Source organism: Monodon monoceros, unplaced genomic scaffold, assembly GCF_005190385.1.
Source record: "Monodon monoceros isolate NGI ecotype Baffin Bay Population unplaced genomic scaffold, NGI_Narwhal_1 Super_Scaffold_5, whole genome shotgun sequence".
Classification (NCBI taxonomy): domain Eukaryota; kingdom Metazoa; phylum Chordata; class Mammalia; order Artiodactyla; family Monodontidae; genus Monodon; species Monodon monoceros.
The window spans coordinates 16,006,599-16,027,973 of record NW_021703782.1 but is presented as its reverse complement, the minus strand read 5'-3'; the positions used below and the strand labels follow the sequence as shown (position 1 = coordinate 16,027,973).

The 21,375-nt window shown below is 55.1% G+C and overlaps 1 protein-coding gene across 2 annotated transcripts in view; it reads right to left on the bottom strand.

Moving 5' to 3' along the window:
* Positions 1–717: 717 nt before the first annotated feature.
* GFRA2 (GDNF family receptor alpha 2) overlaps positions 718–21,375 on the bottom strand; it is a 93,634-nt gene continuing 72,976 nt past the window's right edge. For both annotated transcript variants that reach the window (XM_029202964.1, XM_029202965.1), the window contains 5 exons: positions 15,638–15,747; positions 14,832–14,972; positions 12,785–12,957; positions 2,981–3,034; positions 718–2,078 (listed from right to left, as the gene is read on the bottom strand). In XM_029202964.1, coding sequence (XP_029058797.1) covers positions 1,956–2,078; positions 2,981–3,034; positions 12,785–12,957; positions 14,832–14,972; positions 15,638–15,747 — 601 coding nt within the window. In that variant the 3' untranslated portion in view covers positions 718–1,955. The remainder of the gene's footprint in view (positions 2,079–2,980; positions 3,035–12,784; positions 12,958–14,831; positions 14,973–15,637; positions 15,748–21,375) is intronic.

The following is a 21,375-nucleotide window of genomic DNA, read 5'->3' as shown; positions in this document are numbered from 1 at the left end:
ACACATGCCCTGAACACACACGAGCCCACACCCGCCAGCACGCGTGCGCGCACACACACACACACACACACACACACACACACTCGGCCAGCAGGCATTCCCCTAGTATTCTCTGAAGGAGAGTCTCTCCAAGAGAATATGGCAGGCCCAATGTCCGGGCAGAGCCTGGGTGGCAAACGGAGAAAAAGAGAAAAAGGATGGACTACAATTGTCTTCCTTCTCTGCTGGGACCCAAGAGGCCAGGTCTCTGCCTTCACAATCACATACCTTAAAAAAAAAACCGGAGTCCCAGCAGGAAGATACCACCCACCCTACATAAGACAAACTGTGCTGCCTCACAGGGCCACCCAGGCAGCCTTCTAACAAAAACATCTGCAAGATGTGATGTCAGGTTGTCTCCACACCCCCATCCCCACGGCTACTTTCATTCTCTTCCAGTTTGGGACCAACGGGCATCCATCGGTGCTGATTGGGAAGGGAGGGAGGCGATGACAGGTGAACGGCCCGCAGGCTCAGCACAGCTGGGACCTCAGCCCCACTGTCTCCTAACAGAGTTCTATCACCCACACCGAGGACACACGACAGACACACGTGTGCACACGCGGACACACATGCCCTCCCAAGGCCCACCAGGAGCCCCCGGGGAAGCAGCCACGAGGTTGGCACTGGGCCAAGAACAAAATAGGGGCAAAGGCACACCCAGAGTGAGGCAGAAGGGCAGACTGCTTCCTAGTACGTTTATTGGAGCCTCTGCTAAGCGTGATATAGATCAGGAACCCTCTTCCACTGCCCAGTCAACCCGACTGGGGCGGGGACACAGGGAGCCAACCTCCTTCGTTTCCCATCATAGACAACATTATTAAAAAAAATAAACTTTACAGTAATACATTTTCGATCATCTGTTAGGGTATTATTTCATTAGTTTTGTTCCTTAAAAAAAAGGAAAGGAGGGGGAACCACACGATATATGTATACGGATGTGTATATACATATATGTTGAGAAAGGAGCCGTGTAATGTACATACAGTGTGCATACGTCTCGGAAATGAGGAAAGAGAAGAGCGAGGCAGAGAGAAAAGAGTTGGAGAGAGCCGCAGAGACCAGAGTGTGGTGCAGGTAGACGGGCCCCGATGGTCTTCTCTGCCCCTCTCAGCGCCAGCCCCTCCCTCCCAAGGGAGAACCACCAAATGGACCCAAGAGAAACCAAGGGAGTGGACAAAAAAATCATCTCTCTTTGATTTCAAAACTCCTGCCACCAAGCAGGAAGAATCAGCCTTGAGGTGGCATCCAAGTTTTGCTCCCAACCCCCAACGGGATATCCCAGGCAGGCTGGGCTCCCAAGCCCCCTGGAACTGCCCAGCCTCCCAACCTGTGCTACAGTGGAGGTCAAGGGGGCTCAGCACCACAACCCTCCACAGGTCAGATCCAGCCCTCAGAGAAGGGAGGCGAAATAACCTCCATCCTTGAAGCCAACTGGAGGTGCTGAAGGTACCCAGCTGGACCCCAAGGGGGCAGCCTCGCTGCTCTGCTGCCCGACGTCCCCCGCCAGCCCCCGGCAGGTCCCCAGAATGGGGAGCTTGAGAAGAGTGGCAGCCATCCTGCCCCAGCCCACGTCCCTTAGGCGGTGGGGATGTCATCCTGTTCTCTCATGTCAGCAGGGTCCAGAGAGGAAAACACCAGAAGAAAGTGAAGGGCATCTCTAGGCCCTTGTACCCTCCTCAGCACTGGGCTTCGCCTGCCAGCGGACCTCTGGGCCAGCTCTTAGGCTGCCCGCCTGCTTGTCTGTTTGGTTTAGAAAAACTTCTCCAGAGAAGAAACCTGGGAGGAGACAGGTTCAGAGACAAGGTGGGAAAAGATTTTTTTTTTTTTTTGCAAGGTGTGTGTGTGTCTGTGTGTGTTTCCATTTTGTCAGGCGGGTGTTCTCGTCCGTGTAGCTTTCGGAAATCTCCCAGAGCCTACAAGGCCAGCTTCAGCATCAGGAAGGAGACAGCGGTCAAGGCAGCCGATGGTCTGGCTCTGCGGGGGCCTGAGTTAGGTTTGACCACCCTTTTACTCCCTGGGATGATACTGGTCGTGAGCTGTGGCCAGGCAGAAGCGGGAACAGAAGCAGAGAGAAGGACAAACGAGTCAGTAGGGCTGGGATCAGGCAAAAAAAAAGAAGAATAAAAGACTCTGGAAGTGGAGCACTAAGGCCCCTGCCCTCCTGGTCACCCAGGGGACCCTCTTCGCAGAGCCAGGCTTCCATGGAGCTGGGCTATGCCTCAGCTGACTACTCGGGGAACAAGGCAGCAGCCCCCAGGGCAACAGGCTGCTCTCCCTGCCTGGCTGATGCAGACCAGCGAGGATGGGGATGGTATAAAAATAAAGGAAGAAAGTCCCGGGGTCCACAGGACCTGCTGCTGGAGAGAGGAAGGGAGGGGAGGCAAGGGGTGAAGAGAGAAGCTCCGTTCTCCGGGTTCCTAAGTTTGTTGGAATCCCTCCTCCACGGAGCCTCCACTGCACACCCCTGTCTGAACTCTCTCTCCTTCTGCAGACTCTTTCACTAATTTTACTTCTCCTCTAAGTTATATATATGCTATACATATACATAGTCACAGATCTACTCCTGTGCTGGGGCTCCTTCAAGGAAGGGCCCATGTCCTGTGCCATCATTCCACCTCCTCAATGTCACAGAACCAGCACAGAGCAGGCTGCTGGGAACACCTGTCTTAAAGAGTCAGGAAGGCTTGCCAGGACCTCTGCTCAGAGCAGCCTCTTGCATCTCACCCCAGAGACAAGTAAGGGCCCTGGCTGCAACATCTACACCCACCCACCCTCACCCCCAACAGAGTGAGCACCTACCCAGGTCCAGGTGGGCCAGAAGCTCAGCCAGCCCAGTCCATGCAATGGAATCTGGGAGCTTCAAGTCCAAGGCACTCCTGGAAAACAACCCACTCTGGCCCAGCCCCCGGCACTCACCCCCACTCAGGCCCTCACTCACCTCTGTGAAGCACATGCTTAACTCTTTGGAGTTATTGGCCTTCAGCCCCTGCTCCTGTGGGAGAGAAGGCGCTAGTAAGGATGGATCACCGGGGCTGGGTCTCTGGCCGGGTTTGTCCCATGACTCAGATGAGACGACACATTCCGTGGCCCTGCCGTCCACCCTTGACATCACAGGGTACACGCAAAGAGCACTAGCAGCACAGAGACCTTTGCCCTTCTCTGACACTCTCAGTGGTTAGGGCTCTTGAGGAAGGGAGCTCTAACTCTGCTCTCCAACTTACAGCCTAATAGAGTAATAAGCCACTCCCAGGTCTGTCTACCATACTCAGAGCTCCTCTTGATGAGGCAGGGACCATGTTTTCTTTCCTCATATAACAGCAGCTCAATAAATGTTATACTCAGTTACTGTTTGTTAACCATCATTCATTAACATGTCTGTGAATGAATGAATGAATGAATGAATGCCACAGATCACAACTAGCATCCCAGTGCCAGCTCCAGAAAAATCATGAGTCCTCATTGGGCTCATGGGGAAGAGAGCTGTGATTGATTAGTGATGTCTGCCACTGGGGCAGGTTAGGCAGACATCTGGCCATGGTGCCAGGTGTTGGCTGTTCCATCCTAAACAGTTGTGTGGCACCTGGGAGCTCTGTGGTCCAGGTGAGGAATGAGAAAGGAAAGCTGGCTTGGCAATGACTCCAGGGTTTTCCACCCCTGGCACAACCACCTGGATGAGGACCAGAGGGTATGTGTGATAAGCATCCCTTTGCGGTCTTCATCATAATAGTGATCCATGGGAACCAGCTGGGAGATGTGATGTTTCTAAACTGGCCTCAAATGGCTCTGGCCACCAGAAGCAACTGGGAAGCCCAAGAAATTAGGCCTAAACCACTGCTCTTGGCCAGAGGTATTAATGATGCCTTGAACATCACAGGCAATCTACCACCCAGGGCATCTGGTCAGCTAAACAAGGCCCCAGCCGTCACATAGAGGCCCCAGCCAAGAGCAGAGTCACTACCGAAGGTAGAAATGTGATCATGGGGACAATGAGTGCAGCCGAGACAGAATCAGGGACTCAACCAAGGAGGATCCTGTATAAGACCTCAGCACCAGTGACTCTGGGTGCCAAGATCTAGCCCAGCCAAGCCACCAACCTGCATCCCTGCAGAAGGGTGTGTGCTCGGAGGCCCTTGTGGACCCAAGGACTGGATTCCACTGCCCAGGACCAAGTGCAGCTCCAGATAGGGCTGTGGGAGGTCACTGCCTGATGGAGCCTGCCCACCCCACCTCAGAGGCTGCGCTGTCACCATTAGCTTACACCTGAATGCCCCCCACCATCCTCATTCGGTCACCTCCCTGAGCAACTCCCAGCCCCAGCTAGGTCCCCACCTATGACATCCTGTAGCCTGTCAGGGTCTGTGCCACGCAGCCCAGCACCTATATTTCCTGGCAGCCTTTCCAGCTCTAACTGTTGCAGGTACAGCAGCCGTGTCTCCGCCCCCTCCAGGGTCCCTGTCTTCTCTCTGGCGCCCCCTCCCACAGTGCTCACTAAACAGGAGGCTGTGTGGAATCACAGGCAGAGAGCTAGGGACCCTGGTCCTCCCCACTACCTCAACCAAGAAGCTCCATTTTGACTTGTTTTATATGTTGGAGTGATATACAGAATTATTTTTAAAAATAGTCTGTGGCGGGCTTCCCTGGTGGCGCAGTGGTTGAGAGTCCGCCTGCCGATGCAGGGGACATGGGGTTGTACCCCAGTCCGGGAAGATCCCACATGGTGCGGAGTGGCTGGGCCCGTGAGCCATGGCCGCTGAGCCCGCGCGTCCGGAGCCTGTGCTCCACAACGGGAGAGGCCATAACAGTGAGAGGCCTGCGTACCACCAAAAAAAAAAAAAAAAAAAAGAAGTCTGTGGCTTAAAAATAAATAAGGTTGAGAAAATGGCTAAACTAGATGACCTCTTGGCCTGAACTTCTGTGACAGGATGCCAGCTCTCAGGGAACCCCGGGTCCTGGACACAGACCTGGACACAACTTAGCCTGGTCAACCACACAGAGAGGAGCCGTGGGGGGAGGACGTGGGATCTGAACGCTCAGCTCTGGAGACGCCTGGGACTTGAAAGTCTCCTCTGAAGAGGGAAGACACAGGACGGGGTGTTGGCAAATATTAGATAGGAAGCAAGAGGAAGAGGAGAAGGAGGAAAGGGATAGGAGTAAGAGGAAATGAGAGGAGGGATGAAGTAGAGAAAAAGGGAAAGACAGCACCCAAGGAGACAGGAGCACCAGGTAAGGAAGAGGGGGAGGGAGGGATCATCGGGGGAGGAGAAGGAACAGGAGAGGACCCCTTCATCCCGTCCTCTGACCCATATTATCGCGAGAGAGGGATGCCACCTCCCAGGACCAGGGCCAAAGGAATCCGACCCACTGTGTGGTCTCTGACAGGCCACAGGGACCTGGTGGGGGAAAAGGACTGGGCTCCATGAAGATCAGGACAGGACCCCTCCCCATGCCCCTTCAGTGACCCACCTTGGATCCGTCATCCACAGCACTTGCCCAAGCCCTTCTGAACCAATGGCCTTTCCATCTGGCAGGCTCCAGGGCTGACCTGCCACACACTGACCACGTGCTGAGTGGCCAGGTGACACACTGGGCTTCCTCTCACTGTCCTCAAGTACTTCCTTCAAGTGCTACAACACCCAGCTTACAGACTTTTGTCCTCAGAGACCCATCCCAGCCTTCCCTTTTTAGACTGCAGGGTCCTAAGCCTTGGTGCTCATCCCCGTGGAACAGCCCCTTGATCCAAGGAAGGACCCCAGAGGCCAGAGCCCAGGGCTCCAGTCTTGGTTCAGCCACTGACCCCCGGCAAATCCCTTCATCTACTGGCACCTCGGTTTCCTCATCTATAAAATAGCGATAGTCAAGCGAACCTCACTGATGCACCGTGAGATACATGAGACTAAAGCTCTGGACAAGTATAAACGCCCCTTAATCCCCAAGCATGATGCAGAGCGAAGCAGCGTTTGCATCCAGTAAACTCCCAGGACTGGGGCTGCAGGGTGAGACCCAGGTCAGCTGGTAGCCTGGGGCTATCCTAGCTCTACCCTGACAGCTCAGCAAGCAAAGCCAGGGAGAAGTCTGGGCCCCAGTGGACCCCTCCACCTGACTTCCAGAAAACACAGAACAGACAGCGAAGGGGTGAAGGCTGCAGTAATCTCCCCCGACAGCAAGCCCAAGACCTCTCCCCCAGTCCTGGGCACACAGAACAGTGTGGGTGTTTGCCAGTCAGCCAACCTTTTCTGAAAGTGGCAGATGGGGGAAGTGCATAGAGAAAGAGGTTCCACTACCTAATGCCCAAGCCTTAGGCTCAAATTCACCGTCTCCTTCACCATTAACTCCCCCCCACACCATTCCCCTGCAGGGGGTTCCAAAGATGAATGAGTCACAGCCCTGCTCACACCCAGATGAGAGAAATAAACACCCACAAGGTCACCTCTGCCCCAGTTCAGCAAATGGGAGGGGGAAGAGGCTCTATCTTCCCCAAGCCCCCCACGGTACAGCTGTCCTCTGAGGTCACACCCCTCCCCAAGACCACCCTTGATGCCTATCTCACCCGATTATCTCGGTGGCAGGAAGGGAGGATGGCAGCAAAGACAAGGTTCATCTTTCTAGAAATTTCTCTCAGAGGGGCCCTTTGCTCAGGAAGTTAGAAGGAAATTATCGTCTTCCTCCTCTTCCTTGCCACCTCTGTCCACACTCCCGAAACTGGGTCTGGCATGTTCAGGTGCCAGGGACAAAGTCCAGTGTTGTCTCTATGGGAAAACCCCTGGCCGGGGCTGGCAGGCCCTCTCCTGTGTCCCCTGCTTCTGTCCCCGGCCCCATCCCCAAATCTCAGTGCCCTTGGGGACCTCCGTCCTGCACACGCCCACCCCCAGTAACACACCTCGCCCTCCTCCACTCCCCACCATCCACTAGTACAACCCCTCTTTTCTTACTTCTGATGACCATCGACTATCACTGACTATTGCAAAAATCTCCTAACAGGTCCCCCAGTCACTCTCCCTCGACAACAAGTCTCCACCTGCTGTCAGATTAATTTCCCAAATCACACTTGTCATCAGACATCCCTGTTCAGAAGCCTTCAGCGGCCTCTCCACACTCACCAGTTCAACCTGAAAATTAGGTTTGACTCCCCACACGCTCCTTCCCATATCAGAACCCTGCGTTCTCCCAAACGCATGGCCTGTGTTCCTCTAGGTCAGGGGGAGGCAAACATTTTCTGCAAAGGGCCAGAGAGTAACAATTTTAGGCTCTGCCGGCCATCGCGTCAGTCCCAACTTAACTCTGCCTGCAGCACGTGGACAATACGTAACAATAGGGTGTGGCCCGTGTTCCAATAAAACTTAATTTATTCAAACAGTCAGCAGGCCAGATTCAGCTGGCAGGACCCGCCCCCCTCCTCAGCTGCCCTGTGCTGTCCTGACTCCCGTCTCTGCTCCCTCCTCGCCCACCCCTCCCAGTTCCACATCTCTGCATCTCCGTGTCCTCAATTCTCTCTGTTCCTCCAGGCCCAGCAGCAGGGTACACCTGGTCCATGAGTCCTGTGCTTCCACTGCCAACCCAAAGCCACCTCCCCGCTCTGCGTCCATAACGCCTTAGCCAGCCCCCTGGCGCACCCATCACCTCCTGCCCCGTAATTCTCTGAGCGTGCACCCCGTCCCTCCTGCTGGTATGAGGACCAAGGTACCGGCCTCATATGCTGGTCAGCCTCAATGCCTGGAACAGGGTGACGTGCGGTAAGAATTTACGTTGAATAAATGAGGGAATGCATTGACGGATGAATAAATGAATGAGTACAAGGGAGAGCCAGAGAGAGGGAAGAAAAGAAGGAATGCATCAGCCTCTCAAAGCTTTGAAACGAGCCGAATTTGTAAATCAGAAATATATGCCTAATAGGCATACGGATACACTGACCAGCCTCTGGGTCCCGTGCTCTGACAGCTACCAGCCTGCGTGCTGAGTAAGAGACCCGTCCAGGGAACAGGCAGGGGGCTGAGGAGACGGACGTGGCTGCCGGCTGCTGAGCCTGTGGCCGGCACGTGGTGAGGAGGGCTCATGGCAAGCCCTCCAGACTCATTTTTAATTCCCCCAGATGTGATGGGCACTAGCAAGGGTGAGAGCAGAAATTGGCCGGTGGAGACAAGGAAAGCAAAGGAGATTGCGTTACTAGGGCCCCGCAGCCCTGCAGAAGGTGATATGACAGGGTCCCGCAAACTGGCCCAGAGCCACCCGCCGGGAACACCAAGGACACTGGAAACAAACCAAGTCCAGGGAAAGTGGGAACCCACTGCCAGTCTGCCCTGCCCACACTGCACTGCCCCGGTCCAGGTCCCATCTTATGACAAAAGAGCCTTCTATCCAATCCTCCTGCATCTTCACCTTCTTTACCTACTTCTTTACCTTCATACCTCACGGCACACAGAGGGCATCAATGAGAGAGAGGGAAGCTGAATAGAGTTGCCTGCGAGCAACAAAACAGACCGTTTTCTAGAACAGAGAGCAGGAAGTTCCCATCAATCCAATGATCGGGAACTCTGGGCTCTTTCTCTTGACCTGTGTGGAGCGCCCACTTAATGCCAGGCACTAAGCACACGGTTATAAGGGCTACCAAGGGGGTGATGCGGCCCCTGCCCTCCAGGGATGCTTGTCTGGTGCGGGGAGCAGAACACGTGGTGATGGGGGCTGAAGGGAGGCAAAGTGGGAGCCCTAAGCAAAGAGAAGGCAGTTCTGCCAGAGCAGAGTCAGGAGACCACCCAAGAGGTGACATCCAAGTAGGATTCAAAGGCAGAGAGCTGGAAGAGAAGGGAAGGAGACGCCCTTCGCTCAGAGGAACTGACGAGCACAAGGGCCAGCATGTTGCTCAGCCTGGCCGTCGGGCCTACACCAGGGGTGCCTGATGGGCTTCAGAAACAAAGGACCTTGGATGAGGGTGCAAGACTGATGGCTTCCTGTAGATTCCTCGCTTTAGGGACCACTGGGCAGGAGGGAGGGAATTCACACAAGGGGTGTGTGTGTGTGTGTGTAGCAGGGACAGAGGGAGACACTGTTCTGCAGATTCTGCCACACTTTCTCCAAGTTCCAGAGAGCCCCAGACTGGCAGGGCCACCCGGAGAGGGAACCACAGCCAGGAACGGAAGCATATGAGAGCCAGACTCTAGAGAGCGTCAAGGACCACAGACACAGGGCCAACTCGGGGTCTGCCCAGCTCCAGGCTCCTCTCTGGTACCTAAGACACCCACATTTCTGCTCAGCAGCCCCTCGGTGGAGACAAGAGTCCCTCCAATTCCAGACCCTGCCCCACTGTGGGAAAGTCCTTTGGGGGAGCGGATTTGGAGGAAGAGTCAGCACAGCGCAGCCAAAAGAAAACTGTCCAGGAGCCGGGGGCCGGGGGTGCTGTGCACAAACCACTGTCCACACTGGCCTTCCATCCTTTGGGATTTGGGAAGGAGCTCTCAGAGAGCCCACTGACGCTAACATCCAATCACTCATGTGAGGTCCCCACCTGGCTACCATCTCTGGGTCAGTGAAGGAGGTTCCTAAGGCTTCCCCCAGGGTCCACCTGTGGATAAGAAGGAGGATAGAGGTAAGTGATCTTGCCGCTCTCTCCAGGGGTGTCTGGGGTGTGCGGCCTTCCTCTCCCTCCCTCCCTCCCTCGCTCAGCTCCCTGTCTCTGCCCTCACTCGGAGACTCCCTTCTGTGGCCATGGGTTGCTGTCATTCCCAAAGGCCCCACAAGGGCCACCACAGAGCCCTTCCAAGCTAGCAGAGCTGAGGGAGGGGGCACGGGCTGGGGAGGGACAGACCACCCACACCAGCCTCCAGCCAAGCTGAGGGCAGGGACGCAGGCTTATTCCCTCTGCACGCCCAGCACCTGGCACAGAGTAGTAGGTGCTCATTTAAAAGACCACAATTAGGGCTTCCCTGGTGGCGCAGTGGTTGAAAGTCCGCCTGCCGATGCAGGGGACACGGGTTCGTGCCCCGGTCCGGGAAGATCCCACATGCCACAGAGCAACTAAGCCTGTGCGCCACAACTACTGAAGCCCACGCGTGCTCTGCAACAAGAGAAACCACCGCAATGAGAAGCAAGAGTAGCCCCCCGCTCGCCGCAACTAGAGAAAGCCCGCGCACAGCAACAAAGACCCAACGCTGCCAAAAATAAAATTAAAATAAAGAAATTTTTTTAAATGAAAGAATAAAAAAAATAAAAGACCATAATTAAAACAGAATCAGAGGCCCTTTCCTTTCAGTTTCTGTGAGAAAGAACGGGGGTATGAGGGTGATGGTGGGTGGGTCCCTCTGAGGGTCTGCTTCTCTTCCATTCCTCCTGGGAGGTCCGCCCCTGCTGTCCCACCCAGAGTGACTTAGTCAACACATCCGAGTGGACGGACCCTGGGGCCAGGCCTGGGGGAGCCCCCTGCCAGACAGCCCTCCAGGGTTCAAAACACCTATCATGTGTGTAAGGTTCCTCACATACGTCATCTCTCATACAGATCGTGTGTTAACCCCACTGGAATCAAACCAAGTGTAAGACAAGCCCCCAGATGGTGAGTCTGCAGAAAACCAGGCTGGGGCTGAAAGAAACCAGGCGATGGTTCAGAAAACCACTGGAGGGAAACAGCGAGGGGGAAAAAGGGAGTCAGAGTCATCAGGCACTGAGGGGGCTGCGGTGGGCATGAGACCAGGGCTTTGAACTTCTCCACGTCCACAGTGACTCTGTGGGAGTATTAGGAAGGGTCCACAGCCCCTGATGAGTGGGCATCTCCCCAGTGAGCCAGCCCCAAGGGGCTGGGGAGGAAGGTTGGCAGTGCCCAGAGAGACCACGCCAGAGCCTGGTCACCTGACAGGTGGCGCAGCCCTGACCTGCCGAGCTGCCCGCCACTCTAGCATGAAATTGAACTGGCAACCGTCTGTGGAGTGGCCCCCGAGCCCCGCCAGCAGCCGCTGAAGCGTGTTGAGTGTAATTAGAAGCCACCCAGGGGTGACACGGGCACCTCAGCCCAAATCAGGAGGGGCGGCCTAATGGAGGGGAGCGGGGCATGGAGGAGCCCACGATGGGCCTGACCTGAAGGCACTTGGAGGTCAGCTGTTACAGCCCACCGGGAAGGGAAGGGGAAGTGGGCTTCCCAACCAGGACGGGCACCAGCAAGGTGTGGCCGGGGCGACCTGGACACCTCTGCCAGGCCCCATCCCTGCTCAGGTCTCATGCCAGCACTCTGAAAGCCCACTGCTCTTCATCTCTGGCTGTATTGAGGTTATATTGACCATCAAAAATTGTATCTATTTGCGAATTCTCTGGTGGTCCCGTGGTTAGGACTCTGCGCTTCCACTGCAGTTGCCCGGTTCGATCCCTGGTTGGGGAATTAAGATCCCTCAAACCGAGCGGCACGGCCAGAAAAAAAAAAAAAAAGTATATTTTTAAGGTGCACAATCCAATATACATAAATATTGTAAAATACTCACCACGAGTCAATCAACACATCCATCACTTAAGGTCTATACAAATTTCAAGTATACAGTACAACACTGTCAACTACAGTCACATCACTGTAACCAGGTCTCCAGGACTTACTCATCTTGCAAGACTGAAACTTCGTAGTGAGTGCTCACCCACGAGCCCGCCCCACTCAGACTGGCATCTTCATTGCCACATGCAGCCAGGCCTGTTCCCCCAGTCCCCAAACCTATGCTCACGTTGTGCTCTCACTGGCTGGACTCCAGACCCCACCCCTCCTTAGCAATTCCAGCCCCAATTCCTGCCTGAAACATCCCCTTATCCCCACCACCTCACCCTCACTGTTTCCCCCCTCCTCTGTTTGCCCTGATATTCTGCACAAGGTCTTCTTAGTGTGTATATGAGTATATATGAGTGTGTGTGAGAGTGTGAGTGTGTATGAGTGTGTTGGGGAGACCAACATCCTAAGCAAAGGATCTACTGTAGCAAATGGTGTGACAGCATGAGGATAGCTCAGCAGAGAGAAAGGCTGAGTGGGGAGCCCTGTGATGTGTCTCCACAATGCCACCCACGTGGTCACCTCTTGTGGCACTGACCGCAGCCCACGTCTGGTGCTTGTTGAACTGTCTGACCCTCGACAAGACCACAAGGACCACAAAACACAGGACTGCATCAGCCTCATTCACCAGTGTCTCCCTAGCATCTCACATAAGACGTCGAACACAATGCATGCATGACACACGTTGGATGGATGGATGGATGGATGCATGGATGGATGCATGGATGGATGCATGGACAAACAAATGAAAATCACAGGTTTTGGAATCAGATGTAGGTTTGAAATCTTATTCCACCACTAACCAGCTGTGTGACCTTGGGTGTGTCGCCTAACACCCCTGGGCTAGTTTCCTGCGTGTACAACAAGAATCCCAACAGGTCATGGTGTGAGAATCAATGAAATAGGTAGAGTCTACTAGCACAGTACCCAGTAATTAGTAGATGGTTAGTAAATGGTAACCAGTCCATTTCTCCGGCACCCCCGTGGTATCTAGTGCAATCCTGTGACAGAACAGGTGTCTGATACTTGCAAGGTGATAGTTAGTGAATTAATCATGGAAAACTAGCCCCCATCAGCTCTTCCTGCCCCTTGGGTCCTGATCCAAAGGGAGGAGCTTGCGCGCCCCGTCCCTGGCCCCCAGGCTGTAATTTCCCACCTCGCCTCTGGCATCAGGTGCCTCTCTAAGCCCTCAGGCTGCCCCGGCTCCGTTTCCCCAGTGGCAGAGCTGCATCCCCTCACCTGGACAGATGTGCAGGTAGTGATGACGCTGGTCCCCAGGCTGGTGCTATCACTGAGGTCATCTGGCAAAGAAGGCGTTTTCTCTACCCGAGGGGCCTGCGTGGCCTGAAATGAGGGGTTTTTAGGGGACAGGTTCACATCTGTGCCATTGCCAAAGGCCTGGATGGCATTCCCTGTGGGGAAAGAGAGCAGGAGACACAGAGAAATCAGGGGCCCCTCCATCACTCTGCCCCTTGCCATCCCAAACTTGACCTTCCCTGTGATAGCCCAGAGCTGGGGGTGGGGTGGAACTCGTCCAAACTAACTTGGCTGAAGCTCCCTTTCAGCTAGCTACCAAGGTCTCATATTGAGAGAAGAAAAGAGCAGGAAGGAAGTTGAAAAAGAGAAACCGGAATAAAGGAAATGTACCGGATGCGGAATGAAGAGGAAAACAGGAGGAGAAGTGGGGTGTGGGGAGCCAGGAGGCGAGGGGCAGGCTGTGCCCAGGGCGCAAGCCCACCTTCTCTGCGGCATTCAGTATTGCAGACCACCACGCTCACGCGGCCCCCCGACGTAGTCCCCCTCCCCAGGTGGCCTCATCCACCCCCCACTCAGTCAGTTACACTAATCCACTCAGGACCAACTAATGGGACCTCTTGGACAAAACTGCATCCCCAAGCCAAGAGCCTACATGAAGCTCCACCTCCAAGTCCCAGGTGCACTTCAAGTTCATTATGTCACCACCTGAACTAAGCACCACTCCCTCCACTGCAACATTGCCTCCCGCTGCGTTTCCAGTCCTGACGGTGACATCTTTCTCCACCCAAGTCTCCCACGTCAGAAACCTGGGTTACTCAGGACACTTCCCTAACCACCCGCTTGCCATCAACCAAGGCCACCTCCCCACTCCACCCCCCGCCGCTGCTCTGGATCAGTGGGTGCTGTCCTCTCCCGAGAGCACCTACAACAACCTCTAGCGGACTCTGTGTTGGGTCACCTGTGCGAACCACATCCCTACCCCCACCCCCTCCACACCAGAACCAGGGACTGAGCCTTCCGAACTCAGATCTGACCATGGCACCACCTGTCAACACCCCTTCAGCGAGCTTCACACCACCTCCACCACCTGCAGGACCCTAAGATCCAAACGCCTTCAGATCTGCAAGGGCCCTCACCGGGAGGACTCTCTCCACCTGTCCAGGTGACCCTGGGCATCCTTATGCAGTGCGGCAAGGCTAAGTGGTCTGCAGTTCCTGAAACCCACCTCTGCCCAGAGCGGACGAGCAGGTCCTCCCTGCCCCTTCAGCTGACCGGTGGCCAGTGATCCCCAAGTGGGTCTGAGATGCCTTCAGGGCGCCCCTCCTCCAGGCTGACTTGGGCAGCCCCACCCTGGGCTTCTGCAGACCCCTCTGCAGACCTCCAACCTAACACGGTTCCTCCCCCACCGTACTGTGATGGCTGTGACGGTGCACCTCCTTCAGAGGGTGAGCTGCTCAATGACAAGCACTGTGACTTCCATCTCTAAGCCCCCCGTGCTGTCAGAAAGGCAGGATGGACAGATGGACGGAAGGAAGAAAAGAGGGCAGGAAAGCGGGAGGAGATCTCCAGGTGGGTGTGGATAGCGAGGGGGTCAGACTAGAAAGACCAGGTAGGCAGAGCTTGTGGCTGACCTTTCCTTCTCTCTAGCCTTCGGGTTAGGAGTTTGGTGACACTCCAATTCCAAGGGGAAATCGATCCTTAAAGGGAAAAGTGACAGATGCTAAGACCTCACCCCAGGGCTGTGTCTGAAGGAACCTGGCTGAGACTGTCAGGATCACAGACCAGAAACCTTCAGCCTTGACTCGACATAGGTGGAAGGCCTCCAGTGGCCTCCGGACAGCTCCGGGGGGAATCTCCGAGAGCACAAAACCCATGGTCTCCGCAGGCAACCCCCCTGCTGGAGAAGCCCTGCAGGCGTCACTGGCCACCGCAAGGGGAAGGAGGGTATGGCCAGGCAGAGCTCCAGGGCCCCCTGGGATAGGAGGGGTGGGGGGTGGCTGCTGGCTGCGGAGGACGTGGCAGGACTCACGGAGGCACGGGTTCTCGGTGAAGTCCCTCAGGAACTTCTCACACTCCTCCTCCATGTTTCCGCTCCCACGACAACTGCACCAGGGGGACACCACGATGCCAGTGGGGCTGGAGTCCACGTAGTTAGGTGTTATATCGAACCCTAGGCAGGGAGAAAGGGAGGCAAAGGAGACAGGAACAGTAAGGCTTCCCCTTGGGCCCCCAGACCCCAGGCCCATCAGAGAAGAGGCTTCGGACACCCCCCTCCCTCCCATCCACCTGCCCCTCAACACACATATATCCCAGCTCACATCCCAAACCACGGGGGTCAGCAAGGGTCATGGCATAAAGGACAGACCAGGGCGGCAGAGGGGATACCCAGGAGCACCCCGAGAGCACGAGAGCACGGCCCCTTGCTTTCTCTTTCGCCAGCAAGCAGAGCATGTGTCCTCCAGTCAGGGAGGCTAAGGCTCTCTCTTGGGTTTGGATCCCAGGGCCAACGTTGACCAGCAGGGTGAACCTGCACACGTTACTTAGCTTCCCCAAGCCTCAGTTTTCCCATCTGTAAAATGGAGCCCCACCCCCTGCCTAGTAAGGGCTGCCGGGAGACTTCAGTGAGACAGTCCGTGTGAACTGCTTAGCGCAGCGTCTGGCATGTGGCACATAAGGCCCCAGGGGCCTCCTCCCCCATGATAAAGCTCCGGCTCCCATCACAGCAGAAAGGGGCCAGCTCAGGCTGTCCACCCGCCGGCCCTGAGCTGGGCCTCGGTCCCTACCTGAGCCTGGGGCAGCCGGGAGCCACCGAGAGCCCGGGTGGGGGCAGCTTACCGATCATGCCCGCGTAGGAGCCCAGACACGCCTGGTAATTGTCGGTGGGGCAGCCGGTGAGCGTCCGGTAGGAGGCACGACAGTTGGCGTGGAAGTCCGCCAGCCGGGACCTGGGGTCAAGAGAAGACCCATCGGACTGCAAGTTAGTCTGGCGGCCCTCCCGCTTCCCCGGCGGCAGAGCGGCTCCTCCACAGCCTCCCAGGGTGGGAAGAAGCCAGGAAGACAGAGAGGAGGAAGACAGAGGGAAAGAAGCTTGGAGGGCTTTAGGCTAGGAGCTCCTTGAGGACAGGACTTCCTGGAGACCCAGGCACCCAGGTTAGGCAAGGCCTGCTCTGAATGGGTCTCTCCGTCGCAGGGACACAGAGGGAACCCGGGTGGGTTTGCTGAGAATGCCTGGGACCCAGGCAGGAAGGCCAGGCCCTGCTTCCTGCTCAACCCACTCCTGGTGACCTTTCCCAAGTCCTCCAACACAGCACCACTGCCACTCACAGAATGAGTAGAATAATCCCCGCCCAGCCACTTCTTAGAATCCGTCTGGGGGTCAAAGGGGACAGCCCCCAGGGAGGTTAAAGAAAGAGTCCGCCTAGGTCGAGACACCCCCTGGGCATTCCTGACCCATCTCTTCTGCATCAAATCAGAGCAAAGCCTCCCCTGCCGTCCCTCCACCAGCTTCCCCATCCTGCAGGGCAGAATCAGCCTTTTCTTCCCCTGGTGATGTAACCTGTCATCACCCGTTCCTCTCTGTCAGTGCAGATAAAGCTGCTTTGGAACCACCTGCACACAGCTCTGTGCTCCCCACTCGACCATGAGCTGCCTGAAGGCAGCTGCTGTCTGACCCGGTCTGTCTCCAGCCCCCAGTACCTGGATGCAGAGGTCACAGGGAGCCCAGGGCACCCAAGTCCAACCTGCATAGCAATTCCCGCTCCTTCTTCTTCCTGCCCTAGCACCCTGGCCCCAGGCTGTTACCATCAATCAGCCCAGGCCACCGCCCACCTCCCCACCCACCGGGGCTTCCTATAGGCGAGTGCCCTTTGCCACAAGGTCCTCGCCATCATATCCCGAGTGTCTTACAGCAGCTGCATGCAGCAAGTACCAAGGTCTTGTTCACTGGTGTTTTCCCAGTGATGGGCACATAGTAGGACCTCGACAATACGGGCTCGGTGAGAACTACTACAGTAGCCACAGGAAGGACCAGAACCCAGGCCATCTGCCTCCCTGCCCAAGCTCTGTCCATACCGTGAGGTACCTCACAAAGCCATCCCAAAGGTCACCCCGAATTCAGCTCCCCTGCTTCTCCACTGGAACTCTGTCCATATCAGGAAGGAGCAGATAGAGAAAAAGACAAGAAGTTGAGAGAGACCAGGATAGCCGAAGAGGAACGCTATCAACACAGAGGCGGCTCCTTGGGTCCCACCTGGTTTCCCTGGAGGCCCCACAGTCCCGGAAGAGGGGGTTTAGGAGAACGAGGAAGCTCTCCAGAGTGATTTGACCCCAAAGAGACCTTGAGTGTCCCTGGATCCCTGCAGCCCGCAGAGGCAGCGAGGTGCTGGAGATGGAAGGTGAGCTCCCAGCTGAGAGCTGGGGGCGAGGTCTCACTTCAGCTCCGCCCATCTTGCTGCAAGACCTCAGATGAGTCCTTGCTTCTTGGGGACCCATGTGCCTTATTTATCCAATGAATAAAAAGGACTTTCTGTACGTTTAAATATGGTGGAAACGGTCAATTTTATGTTGTGTGTAATTGACCACGATAAAAACGTGACTTAAGAAGAGGTCCTTTCACATCCACCTTTTACCACGTAATCCTCACAGAAACTTTGCCAAGATCTGCCAAGCAATTGTTATCACCATCCTCCTTCACAGAGGAGGAAGTTGAGCCTTAGAGAAGCTGAATAACTTCCCCCAAGATCCCAGAGCTTCCGAGCAGCAGAGCCAAGACTCCAGCCCAGAGCCCCAACAATAAGGGCCACCCCTTCCGGCAGGTCCTCCACCCACATCCTGCTCCTCTATAAAAGTATCTCGTCCTCCATAGGAAAAGAGAAGGAAAGCTGCAGTGTCTCCGCCCTCCTTCCTGCCCGTAAATCACACCCTCTATTGCCTCACCACCCAGTCCCCAAAACAGGGAAAAGCAGCATTTCCAACCAAGCCCCCAGCCCCTGCAGAATGACACTTGGGGCCTTCCCTTCCCTGGTGGCGCAGTGGTTGAGAGTCCACCTGCCAATGCAGGAGACGTGGGTTCGTGCCCCGGTCTGGGAAGATCCCACATGCCGCGGAGCGGCTGGGCCCGTGAGCCATGGCCGCTGAGCCTGCGCGTCCGGAGCCTGTGCTCTGCAACGGGAGAGGCCACAGCAGTGAGAGGCCCGTGTACCACAAAAAAAAAAAAAAGGCAAGAATGACATTTGGTCTTGAATGGCCAGACCGGAGTCTGTCCTGCTCCATGAACTAGCAAGTGAATGAAGGTCAATGAGAGATGGTCTCTGCCCACACCCCAGACCTCCAGAGACCTGTCAGGGGGCCAGGAGGGGACACAGACTTAACAGGTAAAGGAGATTGGGAGGCCAACAGACCAAAATCTCTCAGCAGCTATCGTGGGTTTAATTGTGTCACCCAAAGAGCTAGGTCCTCATCCTTGGTACCCGTGAACATGACCTTACTCAGAAATAAGCTCTTTGCAGATGTAACCAAGATGAGGTCACGGTGGATTAGGGTGGGCCCCCAACCCAGTGTCTGGTGTCCTTATAAGAAGAAGAGAAGAGACACAGACACAGAGTGAGAATGCATGTGAAGATCAAGGAAGCATTTGGAGTGAGGCGCCTACAAGTCCAGGAACGCCAGAGATTGCCGGCAACACCAGAATCTAAGAGGAAGGCATGGAACAGGTTCTCCCTTCAAGCCTTCACAGGGAGCACAGACCTGCCAACACCTTGATTTTGGACTTCTGGCCTCCAGAATTGTGAAAAAATCAGTGTTACCCAGTTGTGGCACTCTGTTACAGCAGCTAGGGAAATGAATACAGCACCTTCAAAGATTTCACTGTTTGTTTTGGCCAAATGTCTGCCTCCAGAAGGAGCCAAGGGGCTGTGGTCAGGCCCTGCAGTGAGAAGGACCACAGGGGTCAGCGTGAAGCCACATCCGAGCTCCTGCAGGGTATGGGGCTGCAAGATTACAAGCAGAGCTGCTAGGTACCATCTCCTCCCCACCAAAGAGACATTCTAATAGGATCTCTCAGCCAAAATACAGGAGTCCATTCTAATGTCATTTGATCACACAGAGAGCCCAAGCCCCTCCTAATACCTCCCCAATGCTCACTGTCAGTCCAGCCCGTGAAGGCCTTTCTGCCCCTCCAGCCACATGGACTTTGTCCACCTCTGTATTCCAGCTACACATATGGTCTGGACCAGTCAATTTCATACTTAATTGCATACAGACTTACTGATATTGCCCTGTTTGCTCTCTCCAACTGGAACACACATTCCCAAAGTGGCAGACTCTACTGATTTCTTCACCCATATCCTCCAAACCCCTTTGGGCAAGTGGTAGATATCCATTCATCTTTTCTCCAAATATGTATTGAGGCCCTGCCATGTGACTGACAGACTAAGGATGGGAATGGCACGCATGTCAGTGCAATGTCAGGAATGTAATTCCAGCTGATGGGGTCAGGGCTCCACAGAGGTCAATGCCGGCTCACCATCCCGGAGGAGCATGCCACCTGCTGCAGCAGAACTGAGAGCCCAGCTCCATCCTCCCAGAAGCTCACCTCCCTTCTGCAAGGCTGGTTCTCCAATCACTGACATTAAGAACCTCAAGGATCTTGCTGTCCTCACCATCCATGAGGCTTCTTAAAATATCACTGGGTCCCAGGCTGGAGACAGAGGGAACGTGTGAAAATGGAATATGATGCCCTCAGAGAGAGACAAGGTCATCCAGAGAGAAGGGGTGGGTAAAGGAAGTAAGCCAGGACACGGAAAGTGAAAGAGTTCCAACACCAGGTGCAGTGGGCCAGTGAGACCCCTCAGTGAGGAGGGGAGGGCAGATCCAGCTGCTGGGAGAGAGGGAGCAGCTGTCAGACAGCCACATTCAGTCTACCGCTCGCCTGCTGTGTGACCTTGGGCAGGCCTGGTGTGTCTCTGTGCTCAGTGTCCCCAGTTATCAAATGGGGTGGGCTGTGCCTGCCTATCTCCCTCACGGGATACGTGGGAGAGCCGGGGCACAGAGAGGAGACACTGTCCTTATCTTTCTTCTCTACCCAGCTGTCTCATCCGCAGCGCCATGCCTGCCACAGACAAACGGGGAGTAGCTTTTCCTGTGTCTGATGTAGAAGAAAAGTACCTGTTCACCCCTCCGAGGCGGGTCTGGACCCCACACAAGGCAATGTGAGCCTATTGGGGAGGGACAGCTCCCCCTCTCTACCCTCCAGGCTCCAGAGTCAACCTGCTGGACCGAGGTGAACAACGGCCTCCCTGCCCCACGTCACTCCTCATGCCACGCTGAGGACACAGGAGGAGCAGCACAGGCCCCTTTGCCAGACCTTGGGTGACCAATGGGGAAAGGCCACCTCGCTCCTGGGAGGCTACAGCCTACTTCCTTTACAGCAGCCCTGTGGCTCTCTTCAGAGCACAGGGAGGGGAGGGAGAGGAGCTAAGGGGAAGGGTGGAGGGAAGGGAAGCGGCCAGGCCTTCTGTTGCTCCATTTCTCTGTCCTCAGCATCCAGGCAGCCTTGGCAAGCCAGAGTGACAAATGGGGCCGTTTAGGAGGACGCCGTGTCCAAGCCTCCAGGAGGCCTTTGATTTCTCAAGTTCCCTCTGTCCCTTAAGTCACACCAAAGCCCATAGCAGCCGGCTCCCTCCACCAGCATGCGAGACAAGCGGGGCCAATTTCCTTCAAGCCCATGACACTCTCAACTCCAACCATGAGTGAATCAGTCCAGTCCTGGTAGGTACAGTCTCCAAGGCAAATGTTATCCTTTTCATAATGTGCGGTGAGGCAGCTGGGGATCTTGGGCCAGATGCCACTCGTCCCTGCTGACGCCATGAGGTCCCCAGTCTCTTGGACTCTGTTCTCACTTCCAGGAACAGCCTTTTCCTAGACCAGCCTCATCACTTCTAGATTTCTGCCTTGAAGAGCCCCCATAGGAGTGATGGCATAAAGGAAAGCATGAGAGACAGACAGACAAAGAGAAAAACAGAGAGCCAGCAAGAGAACCAACAATGAACACGAGTCAAGTCCATCTCAGCAAGATGGAGTAAAGACCCCCAAATGAGCTCAGGACAGCAGGTGGGTCTGTCCAAAACACACAAACCCTCTGTGGGCTTTTTTCACCAGCAGCTATAGCCTATTTGATCACAGGAAAGTGGCAAGAGAGGCAGAGAGAGACATCTGACCCTCAGTTTTATTAAACAGTCACCAGATTAAATGCAGGATGTCCATTTAATTTGAATTTCAGATAAACAATGAATATTTTTTTTAGTATAAGTACATCCCATGCAGTATCTGGGATATACTTATACCAAACAGTTTTTCAATGTTTGTCTGGAATTCAAGTTTAACTGGGTAGCCTGTATTTTTATTAGATCTGGCAACCCTATTTGATGGACAGGTGTGTTCCTGAAAGGAAAAAAGAGGCAAAGCTGGAAGTGCCAAGGTCAACCCACATAAGCAGAATCATCCAAAACTGGGGGGTGGGGGTGGTGGTGATGGGAGAGGGTGGAATTCCTATAGCTCAGTGGTTCTTAAAGTGT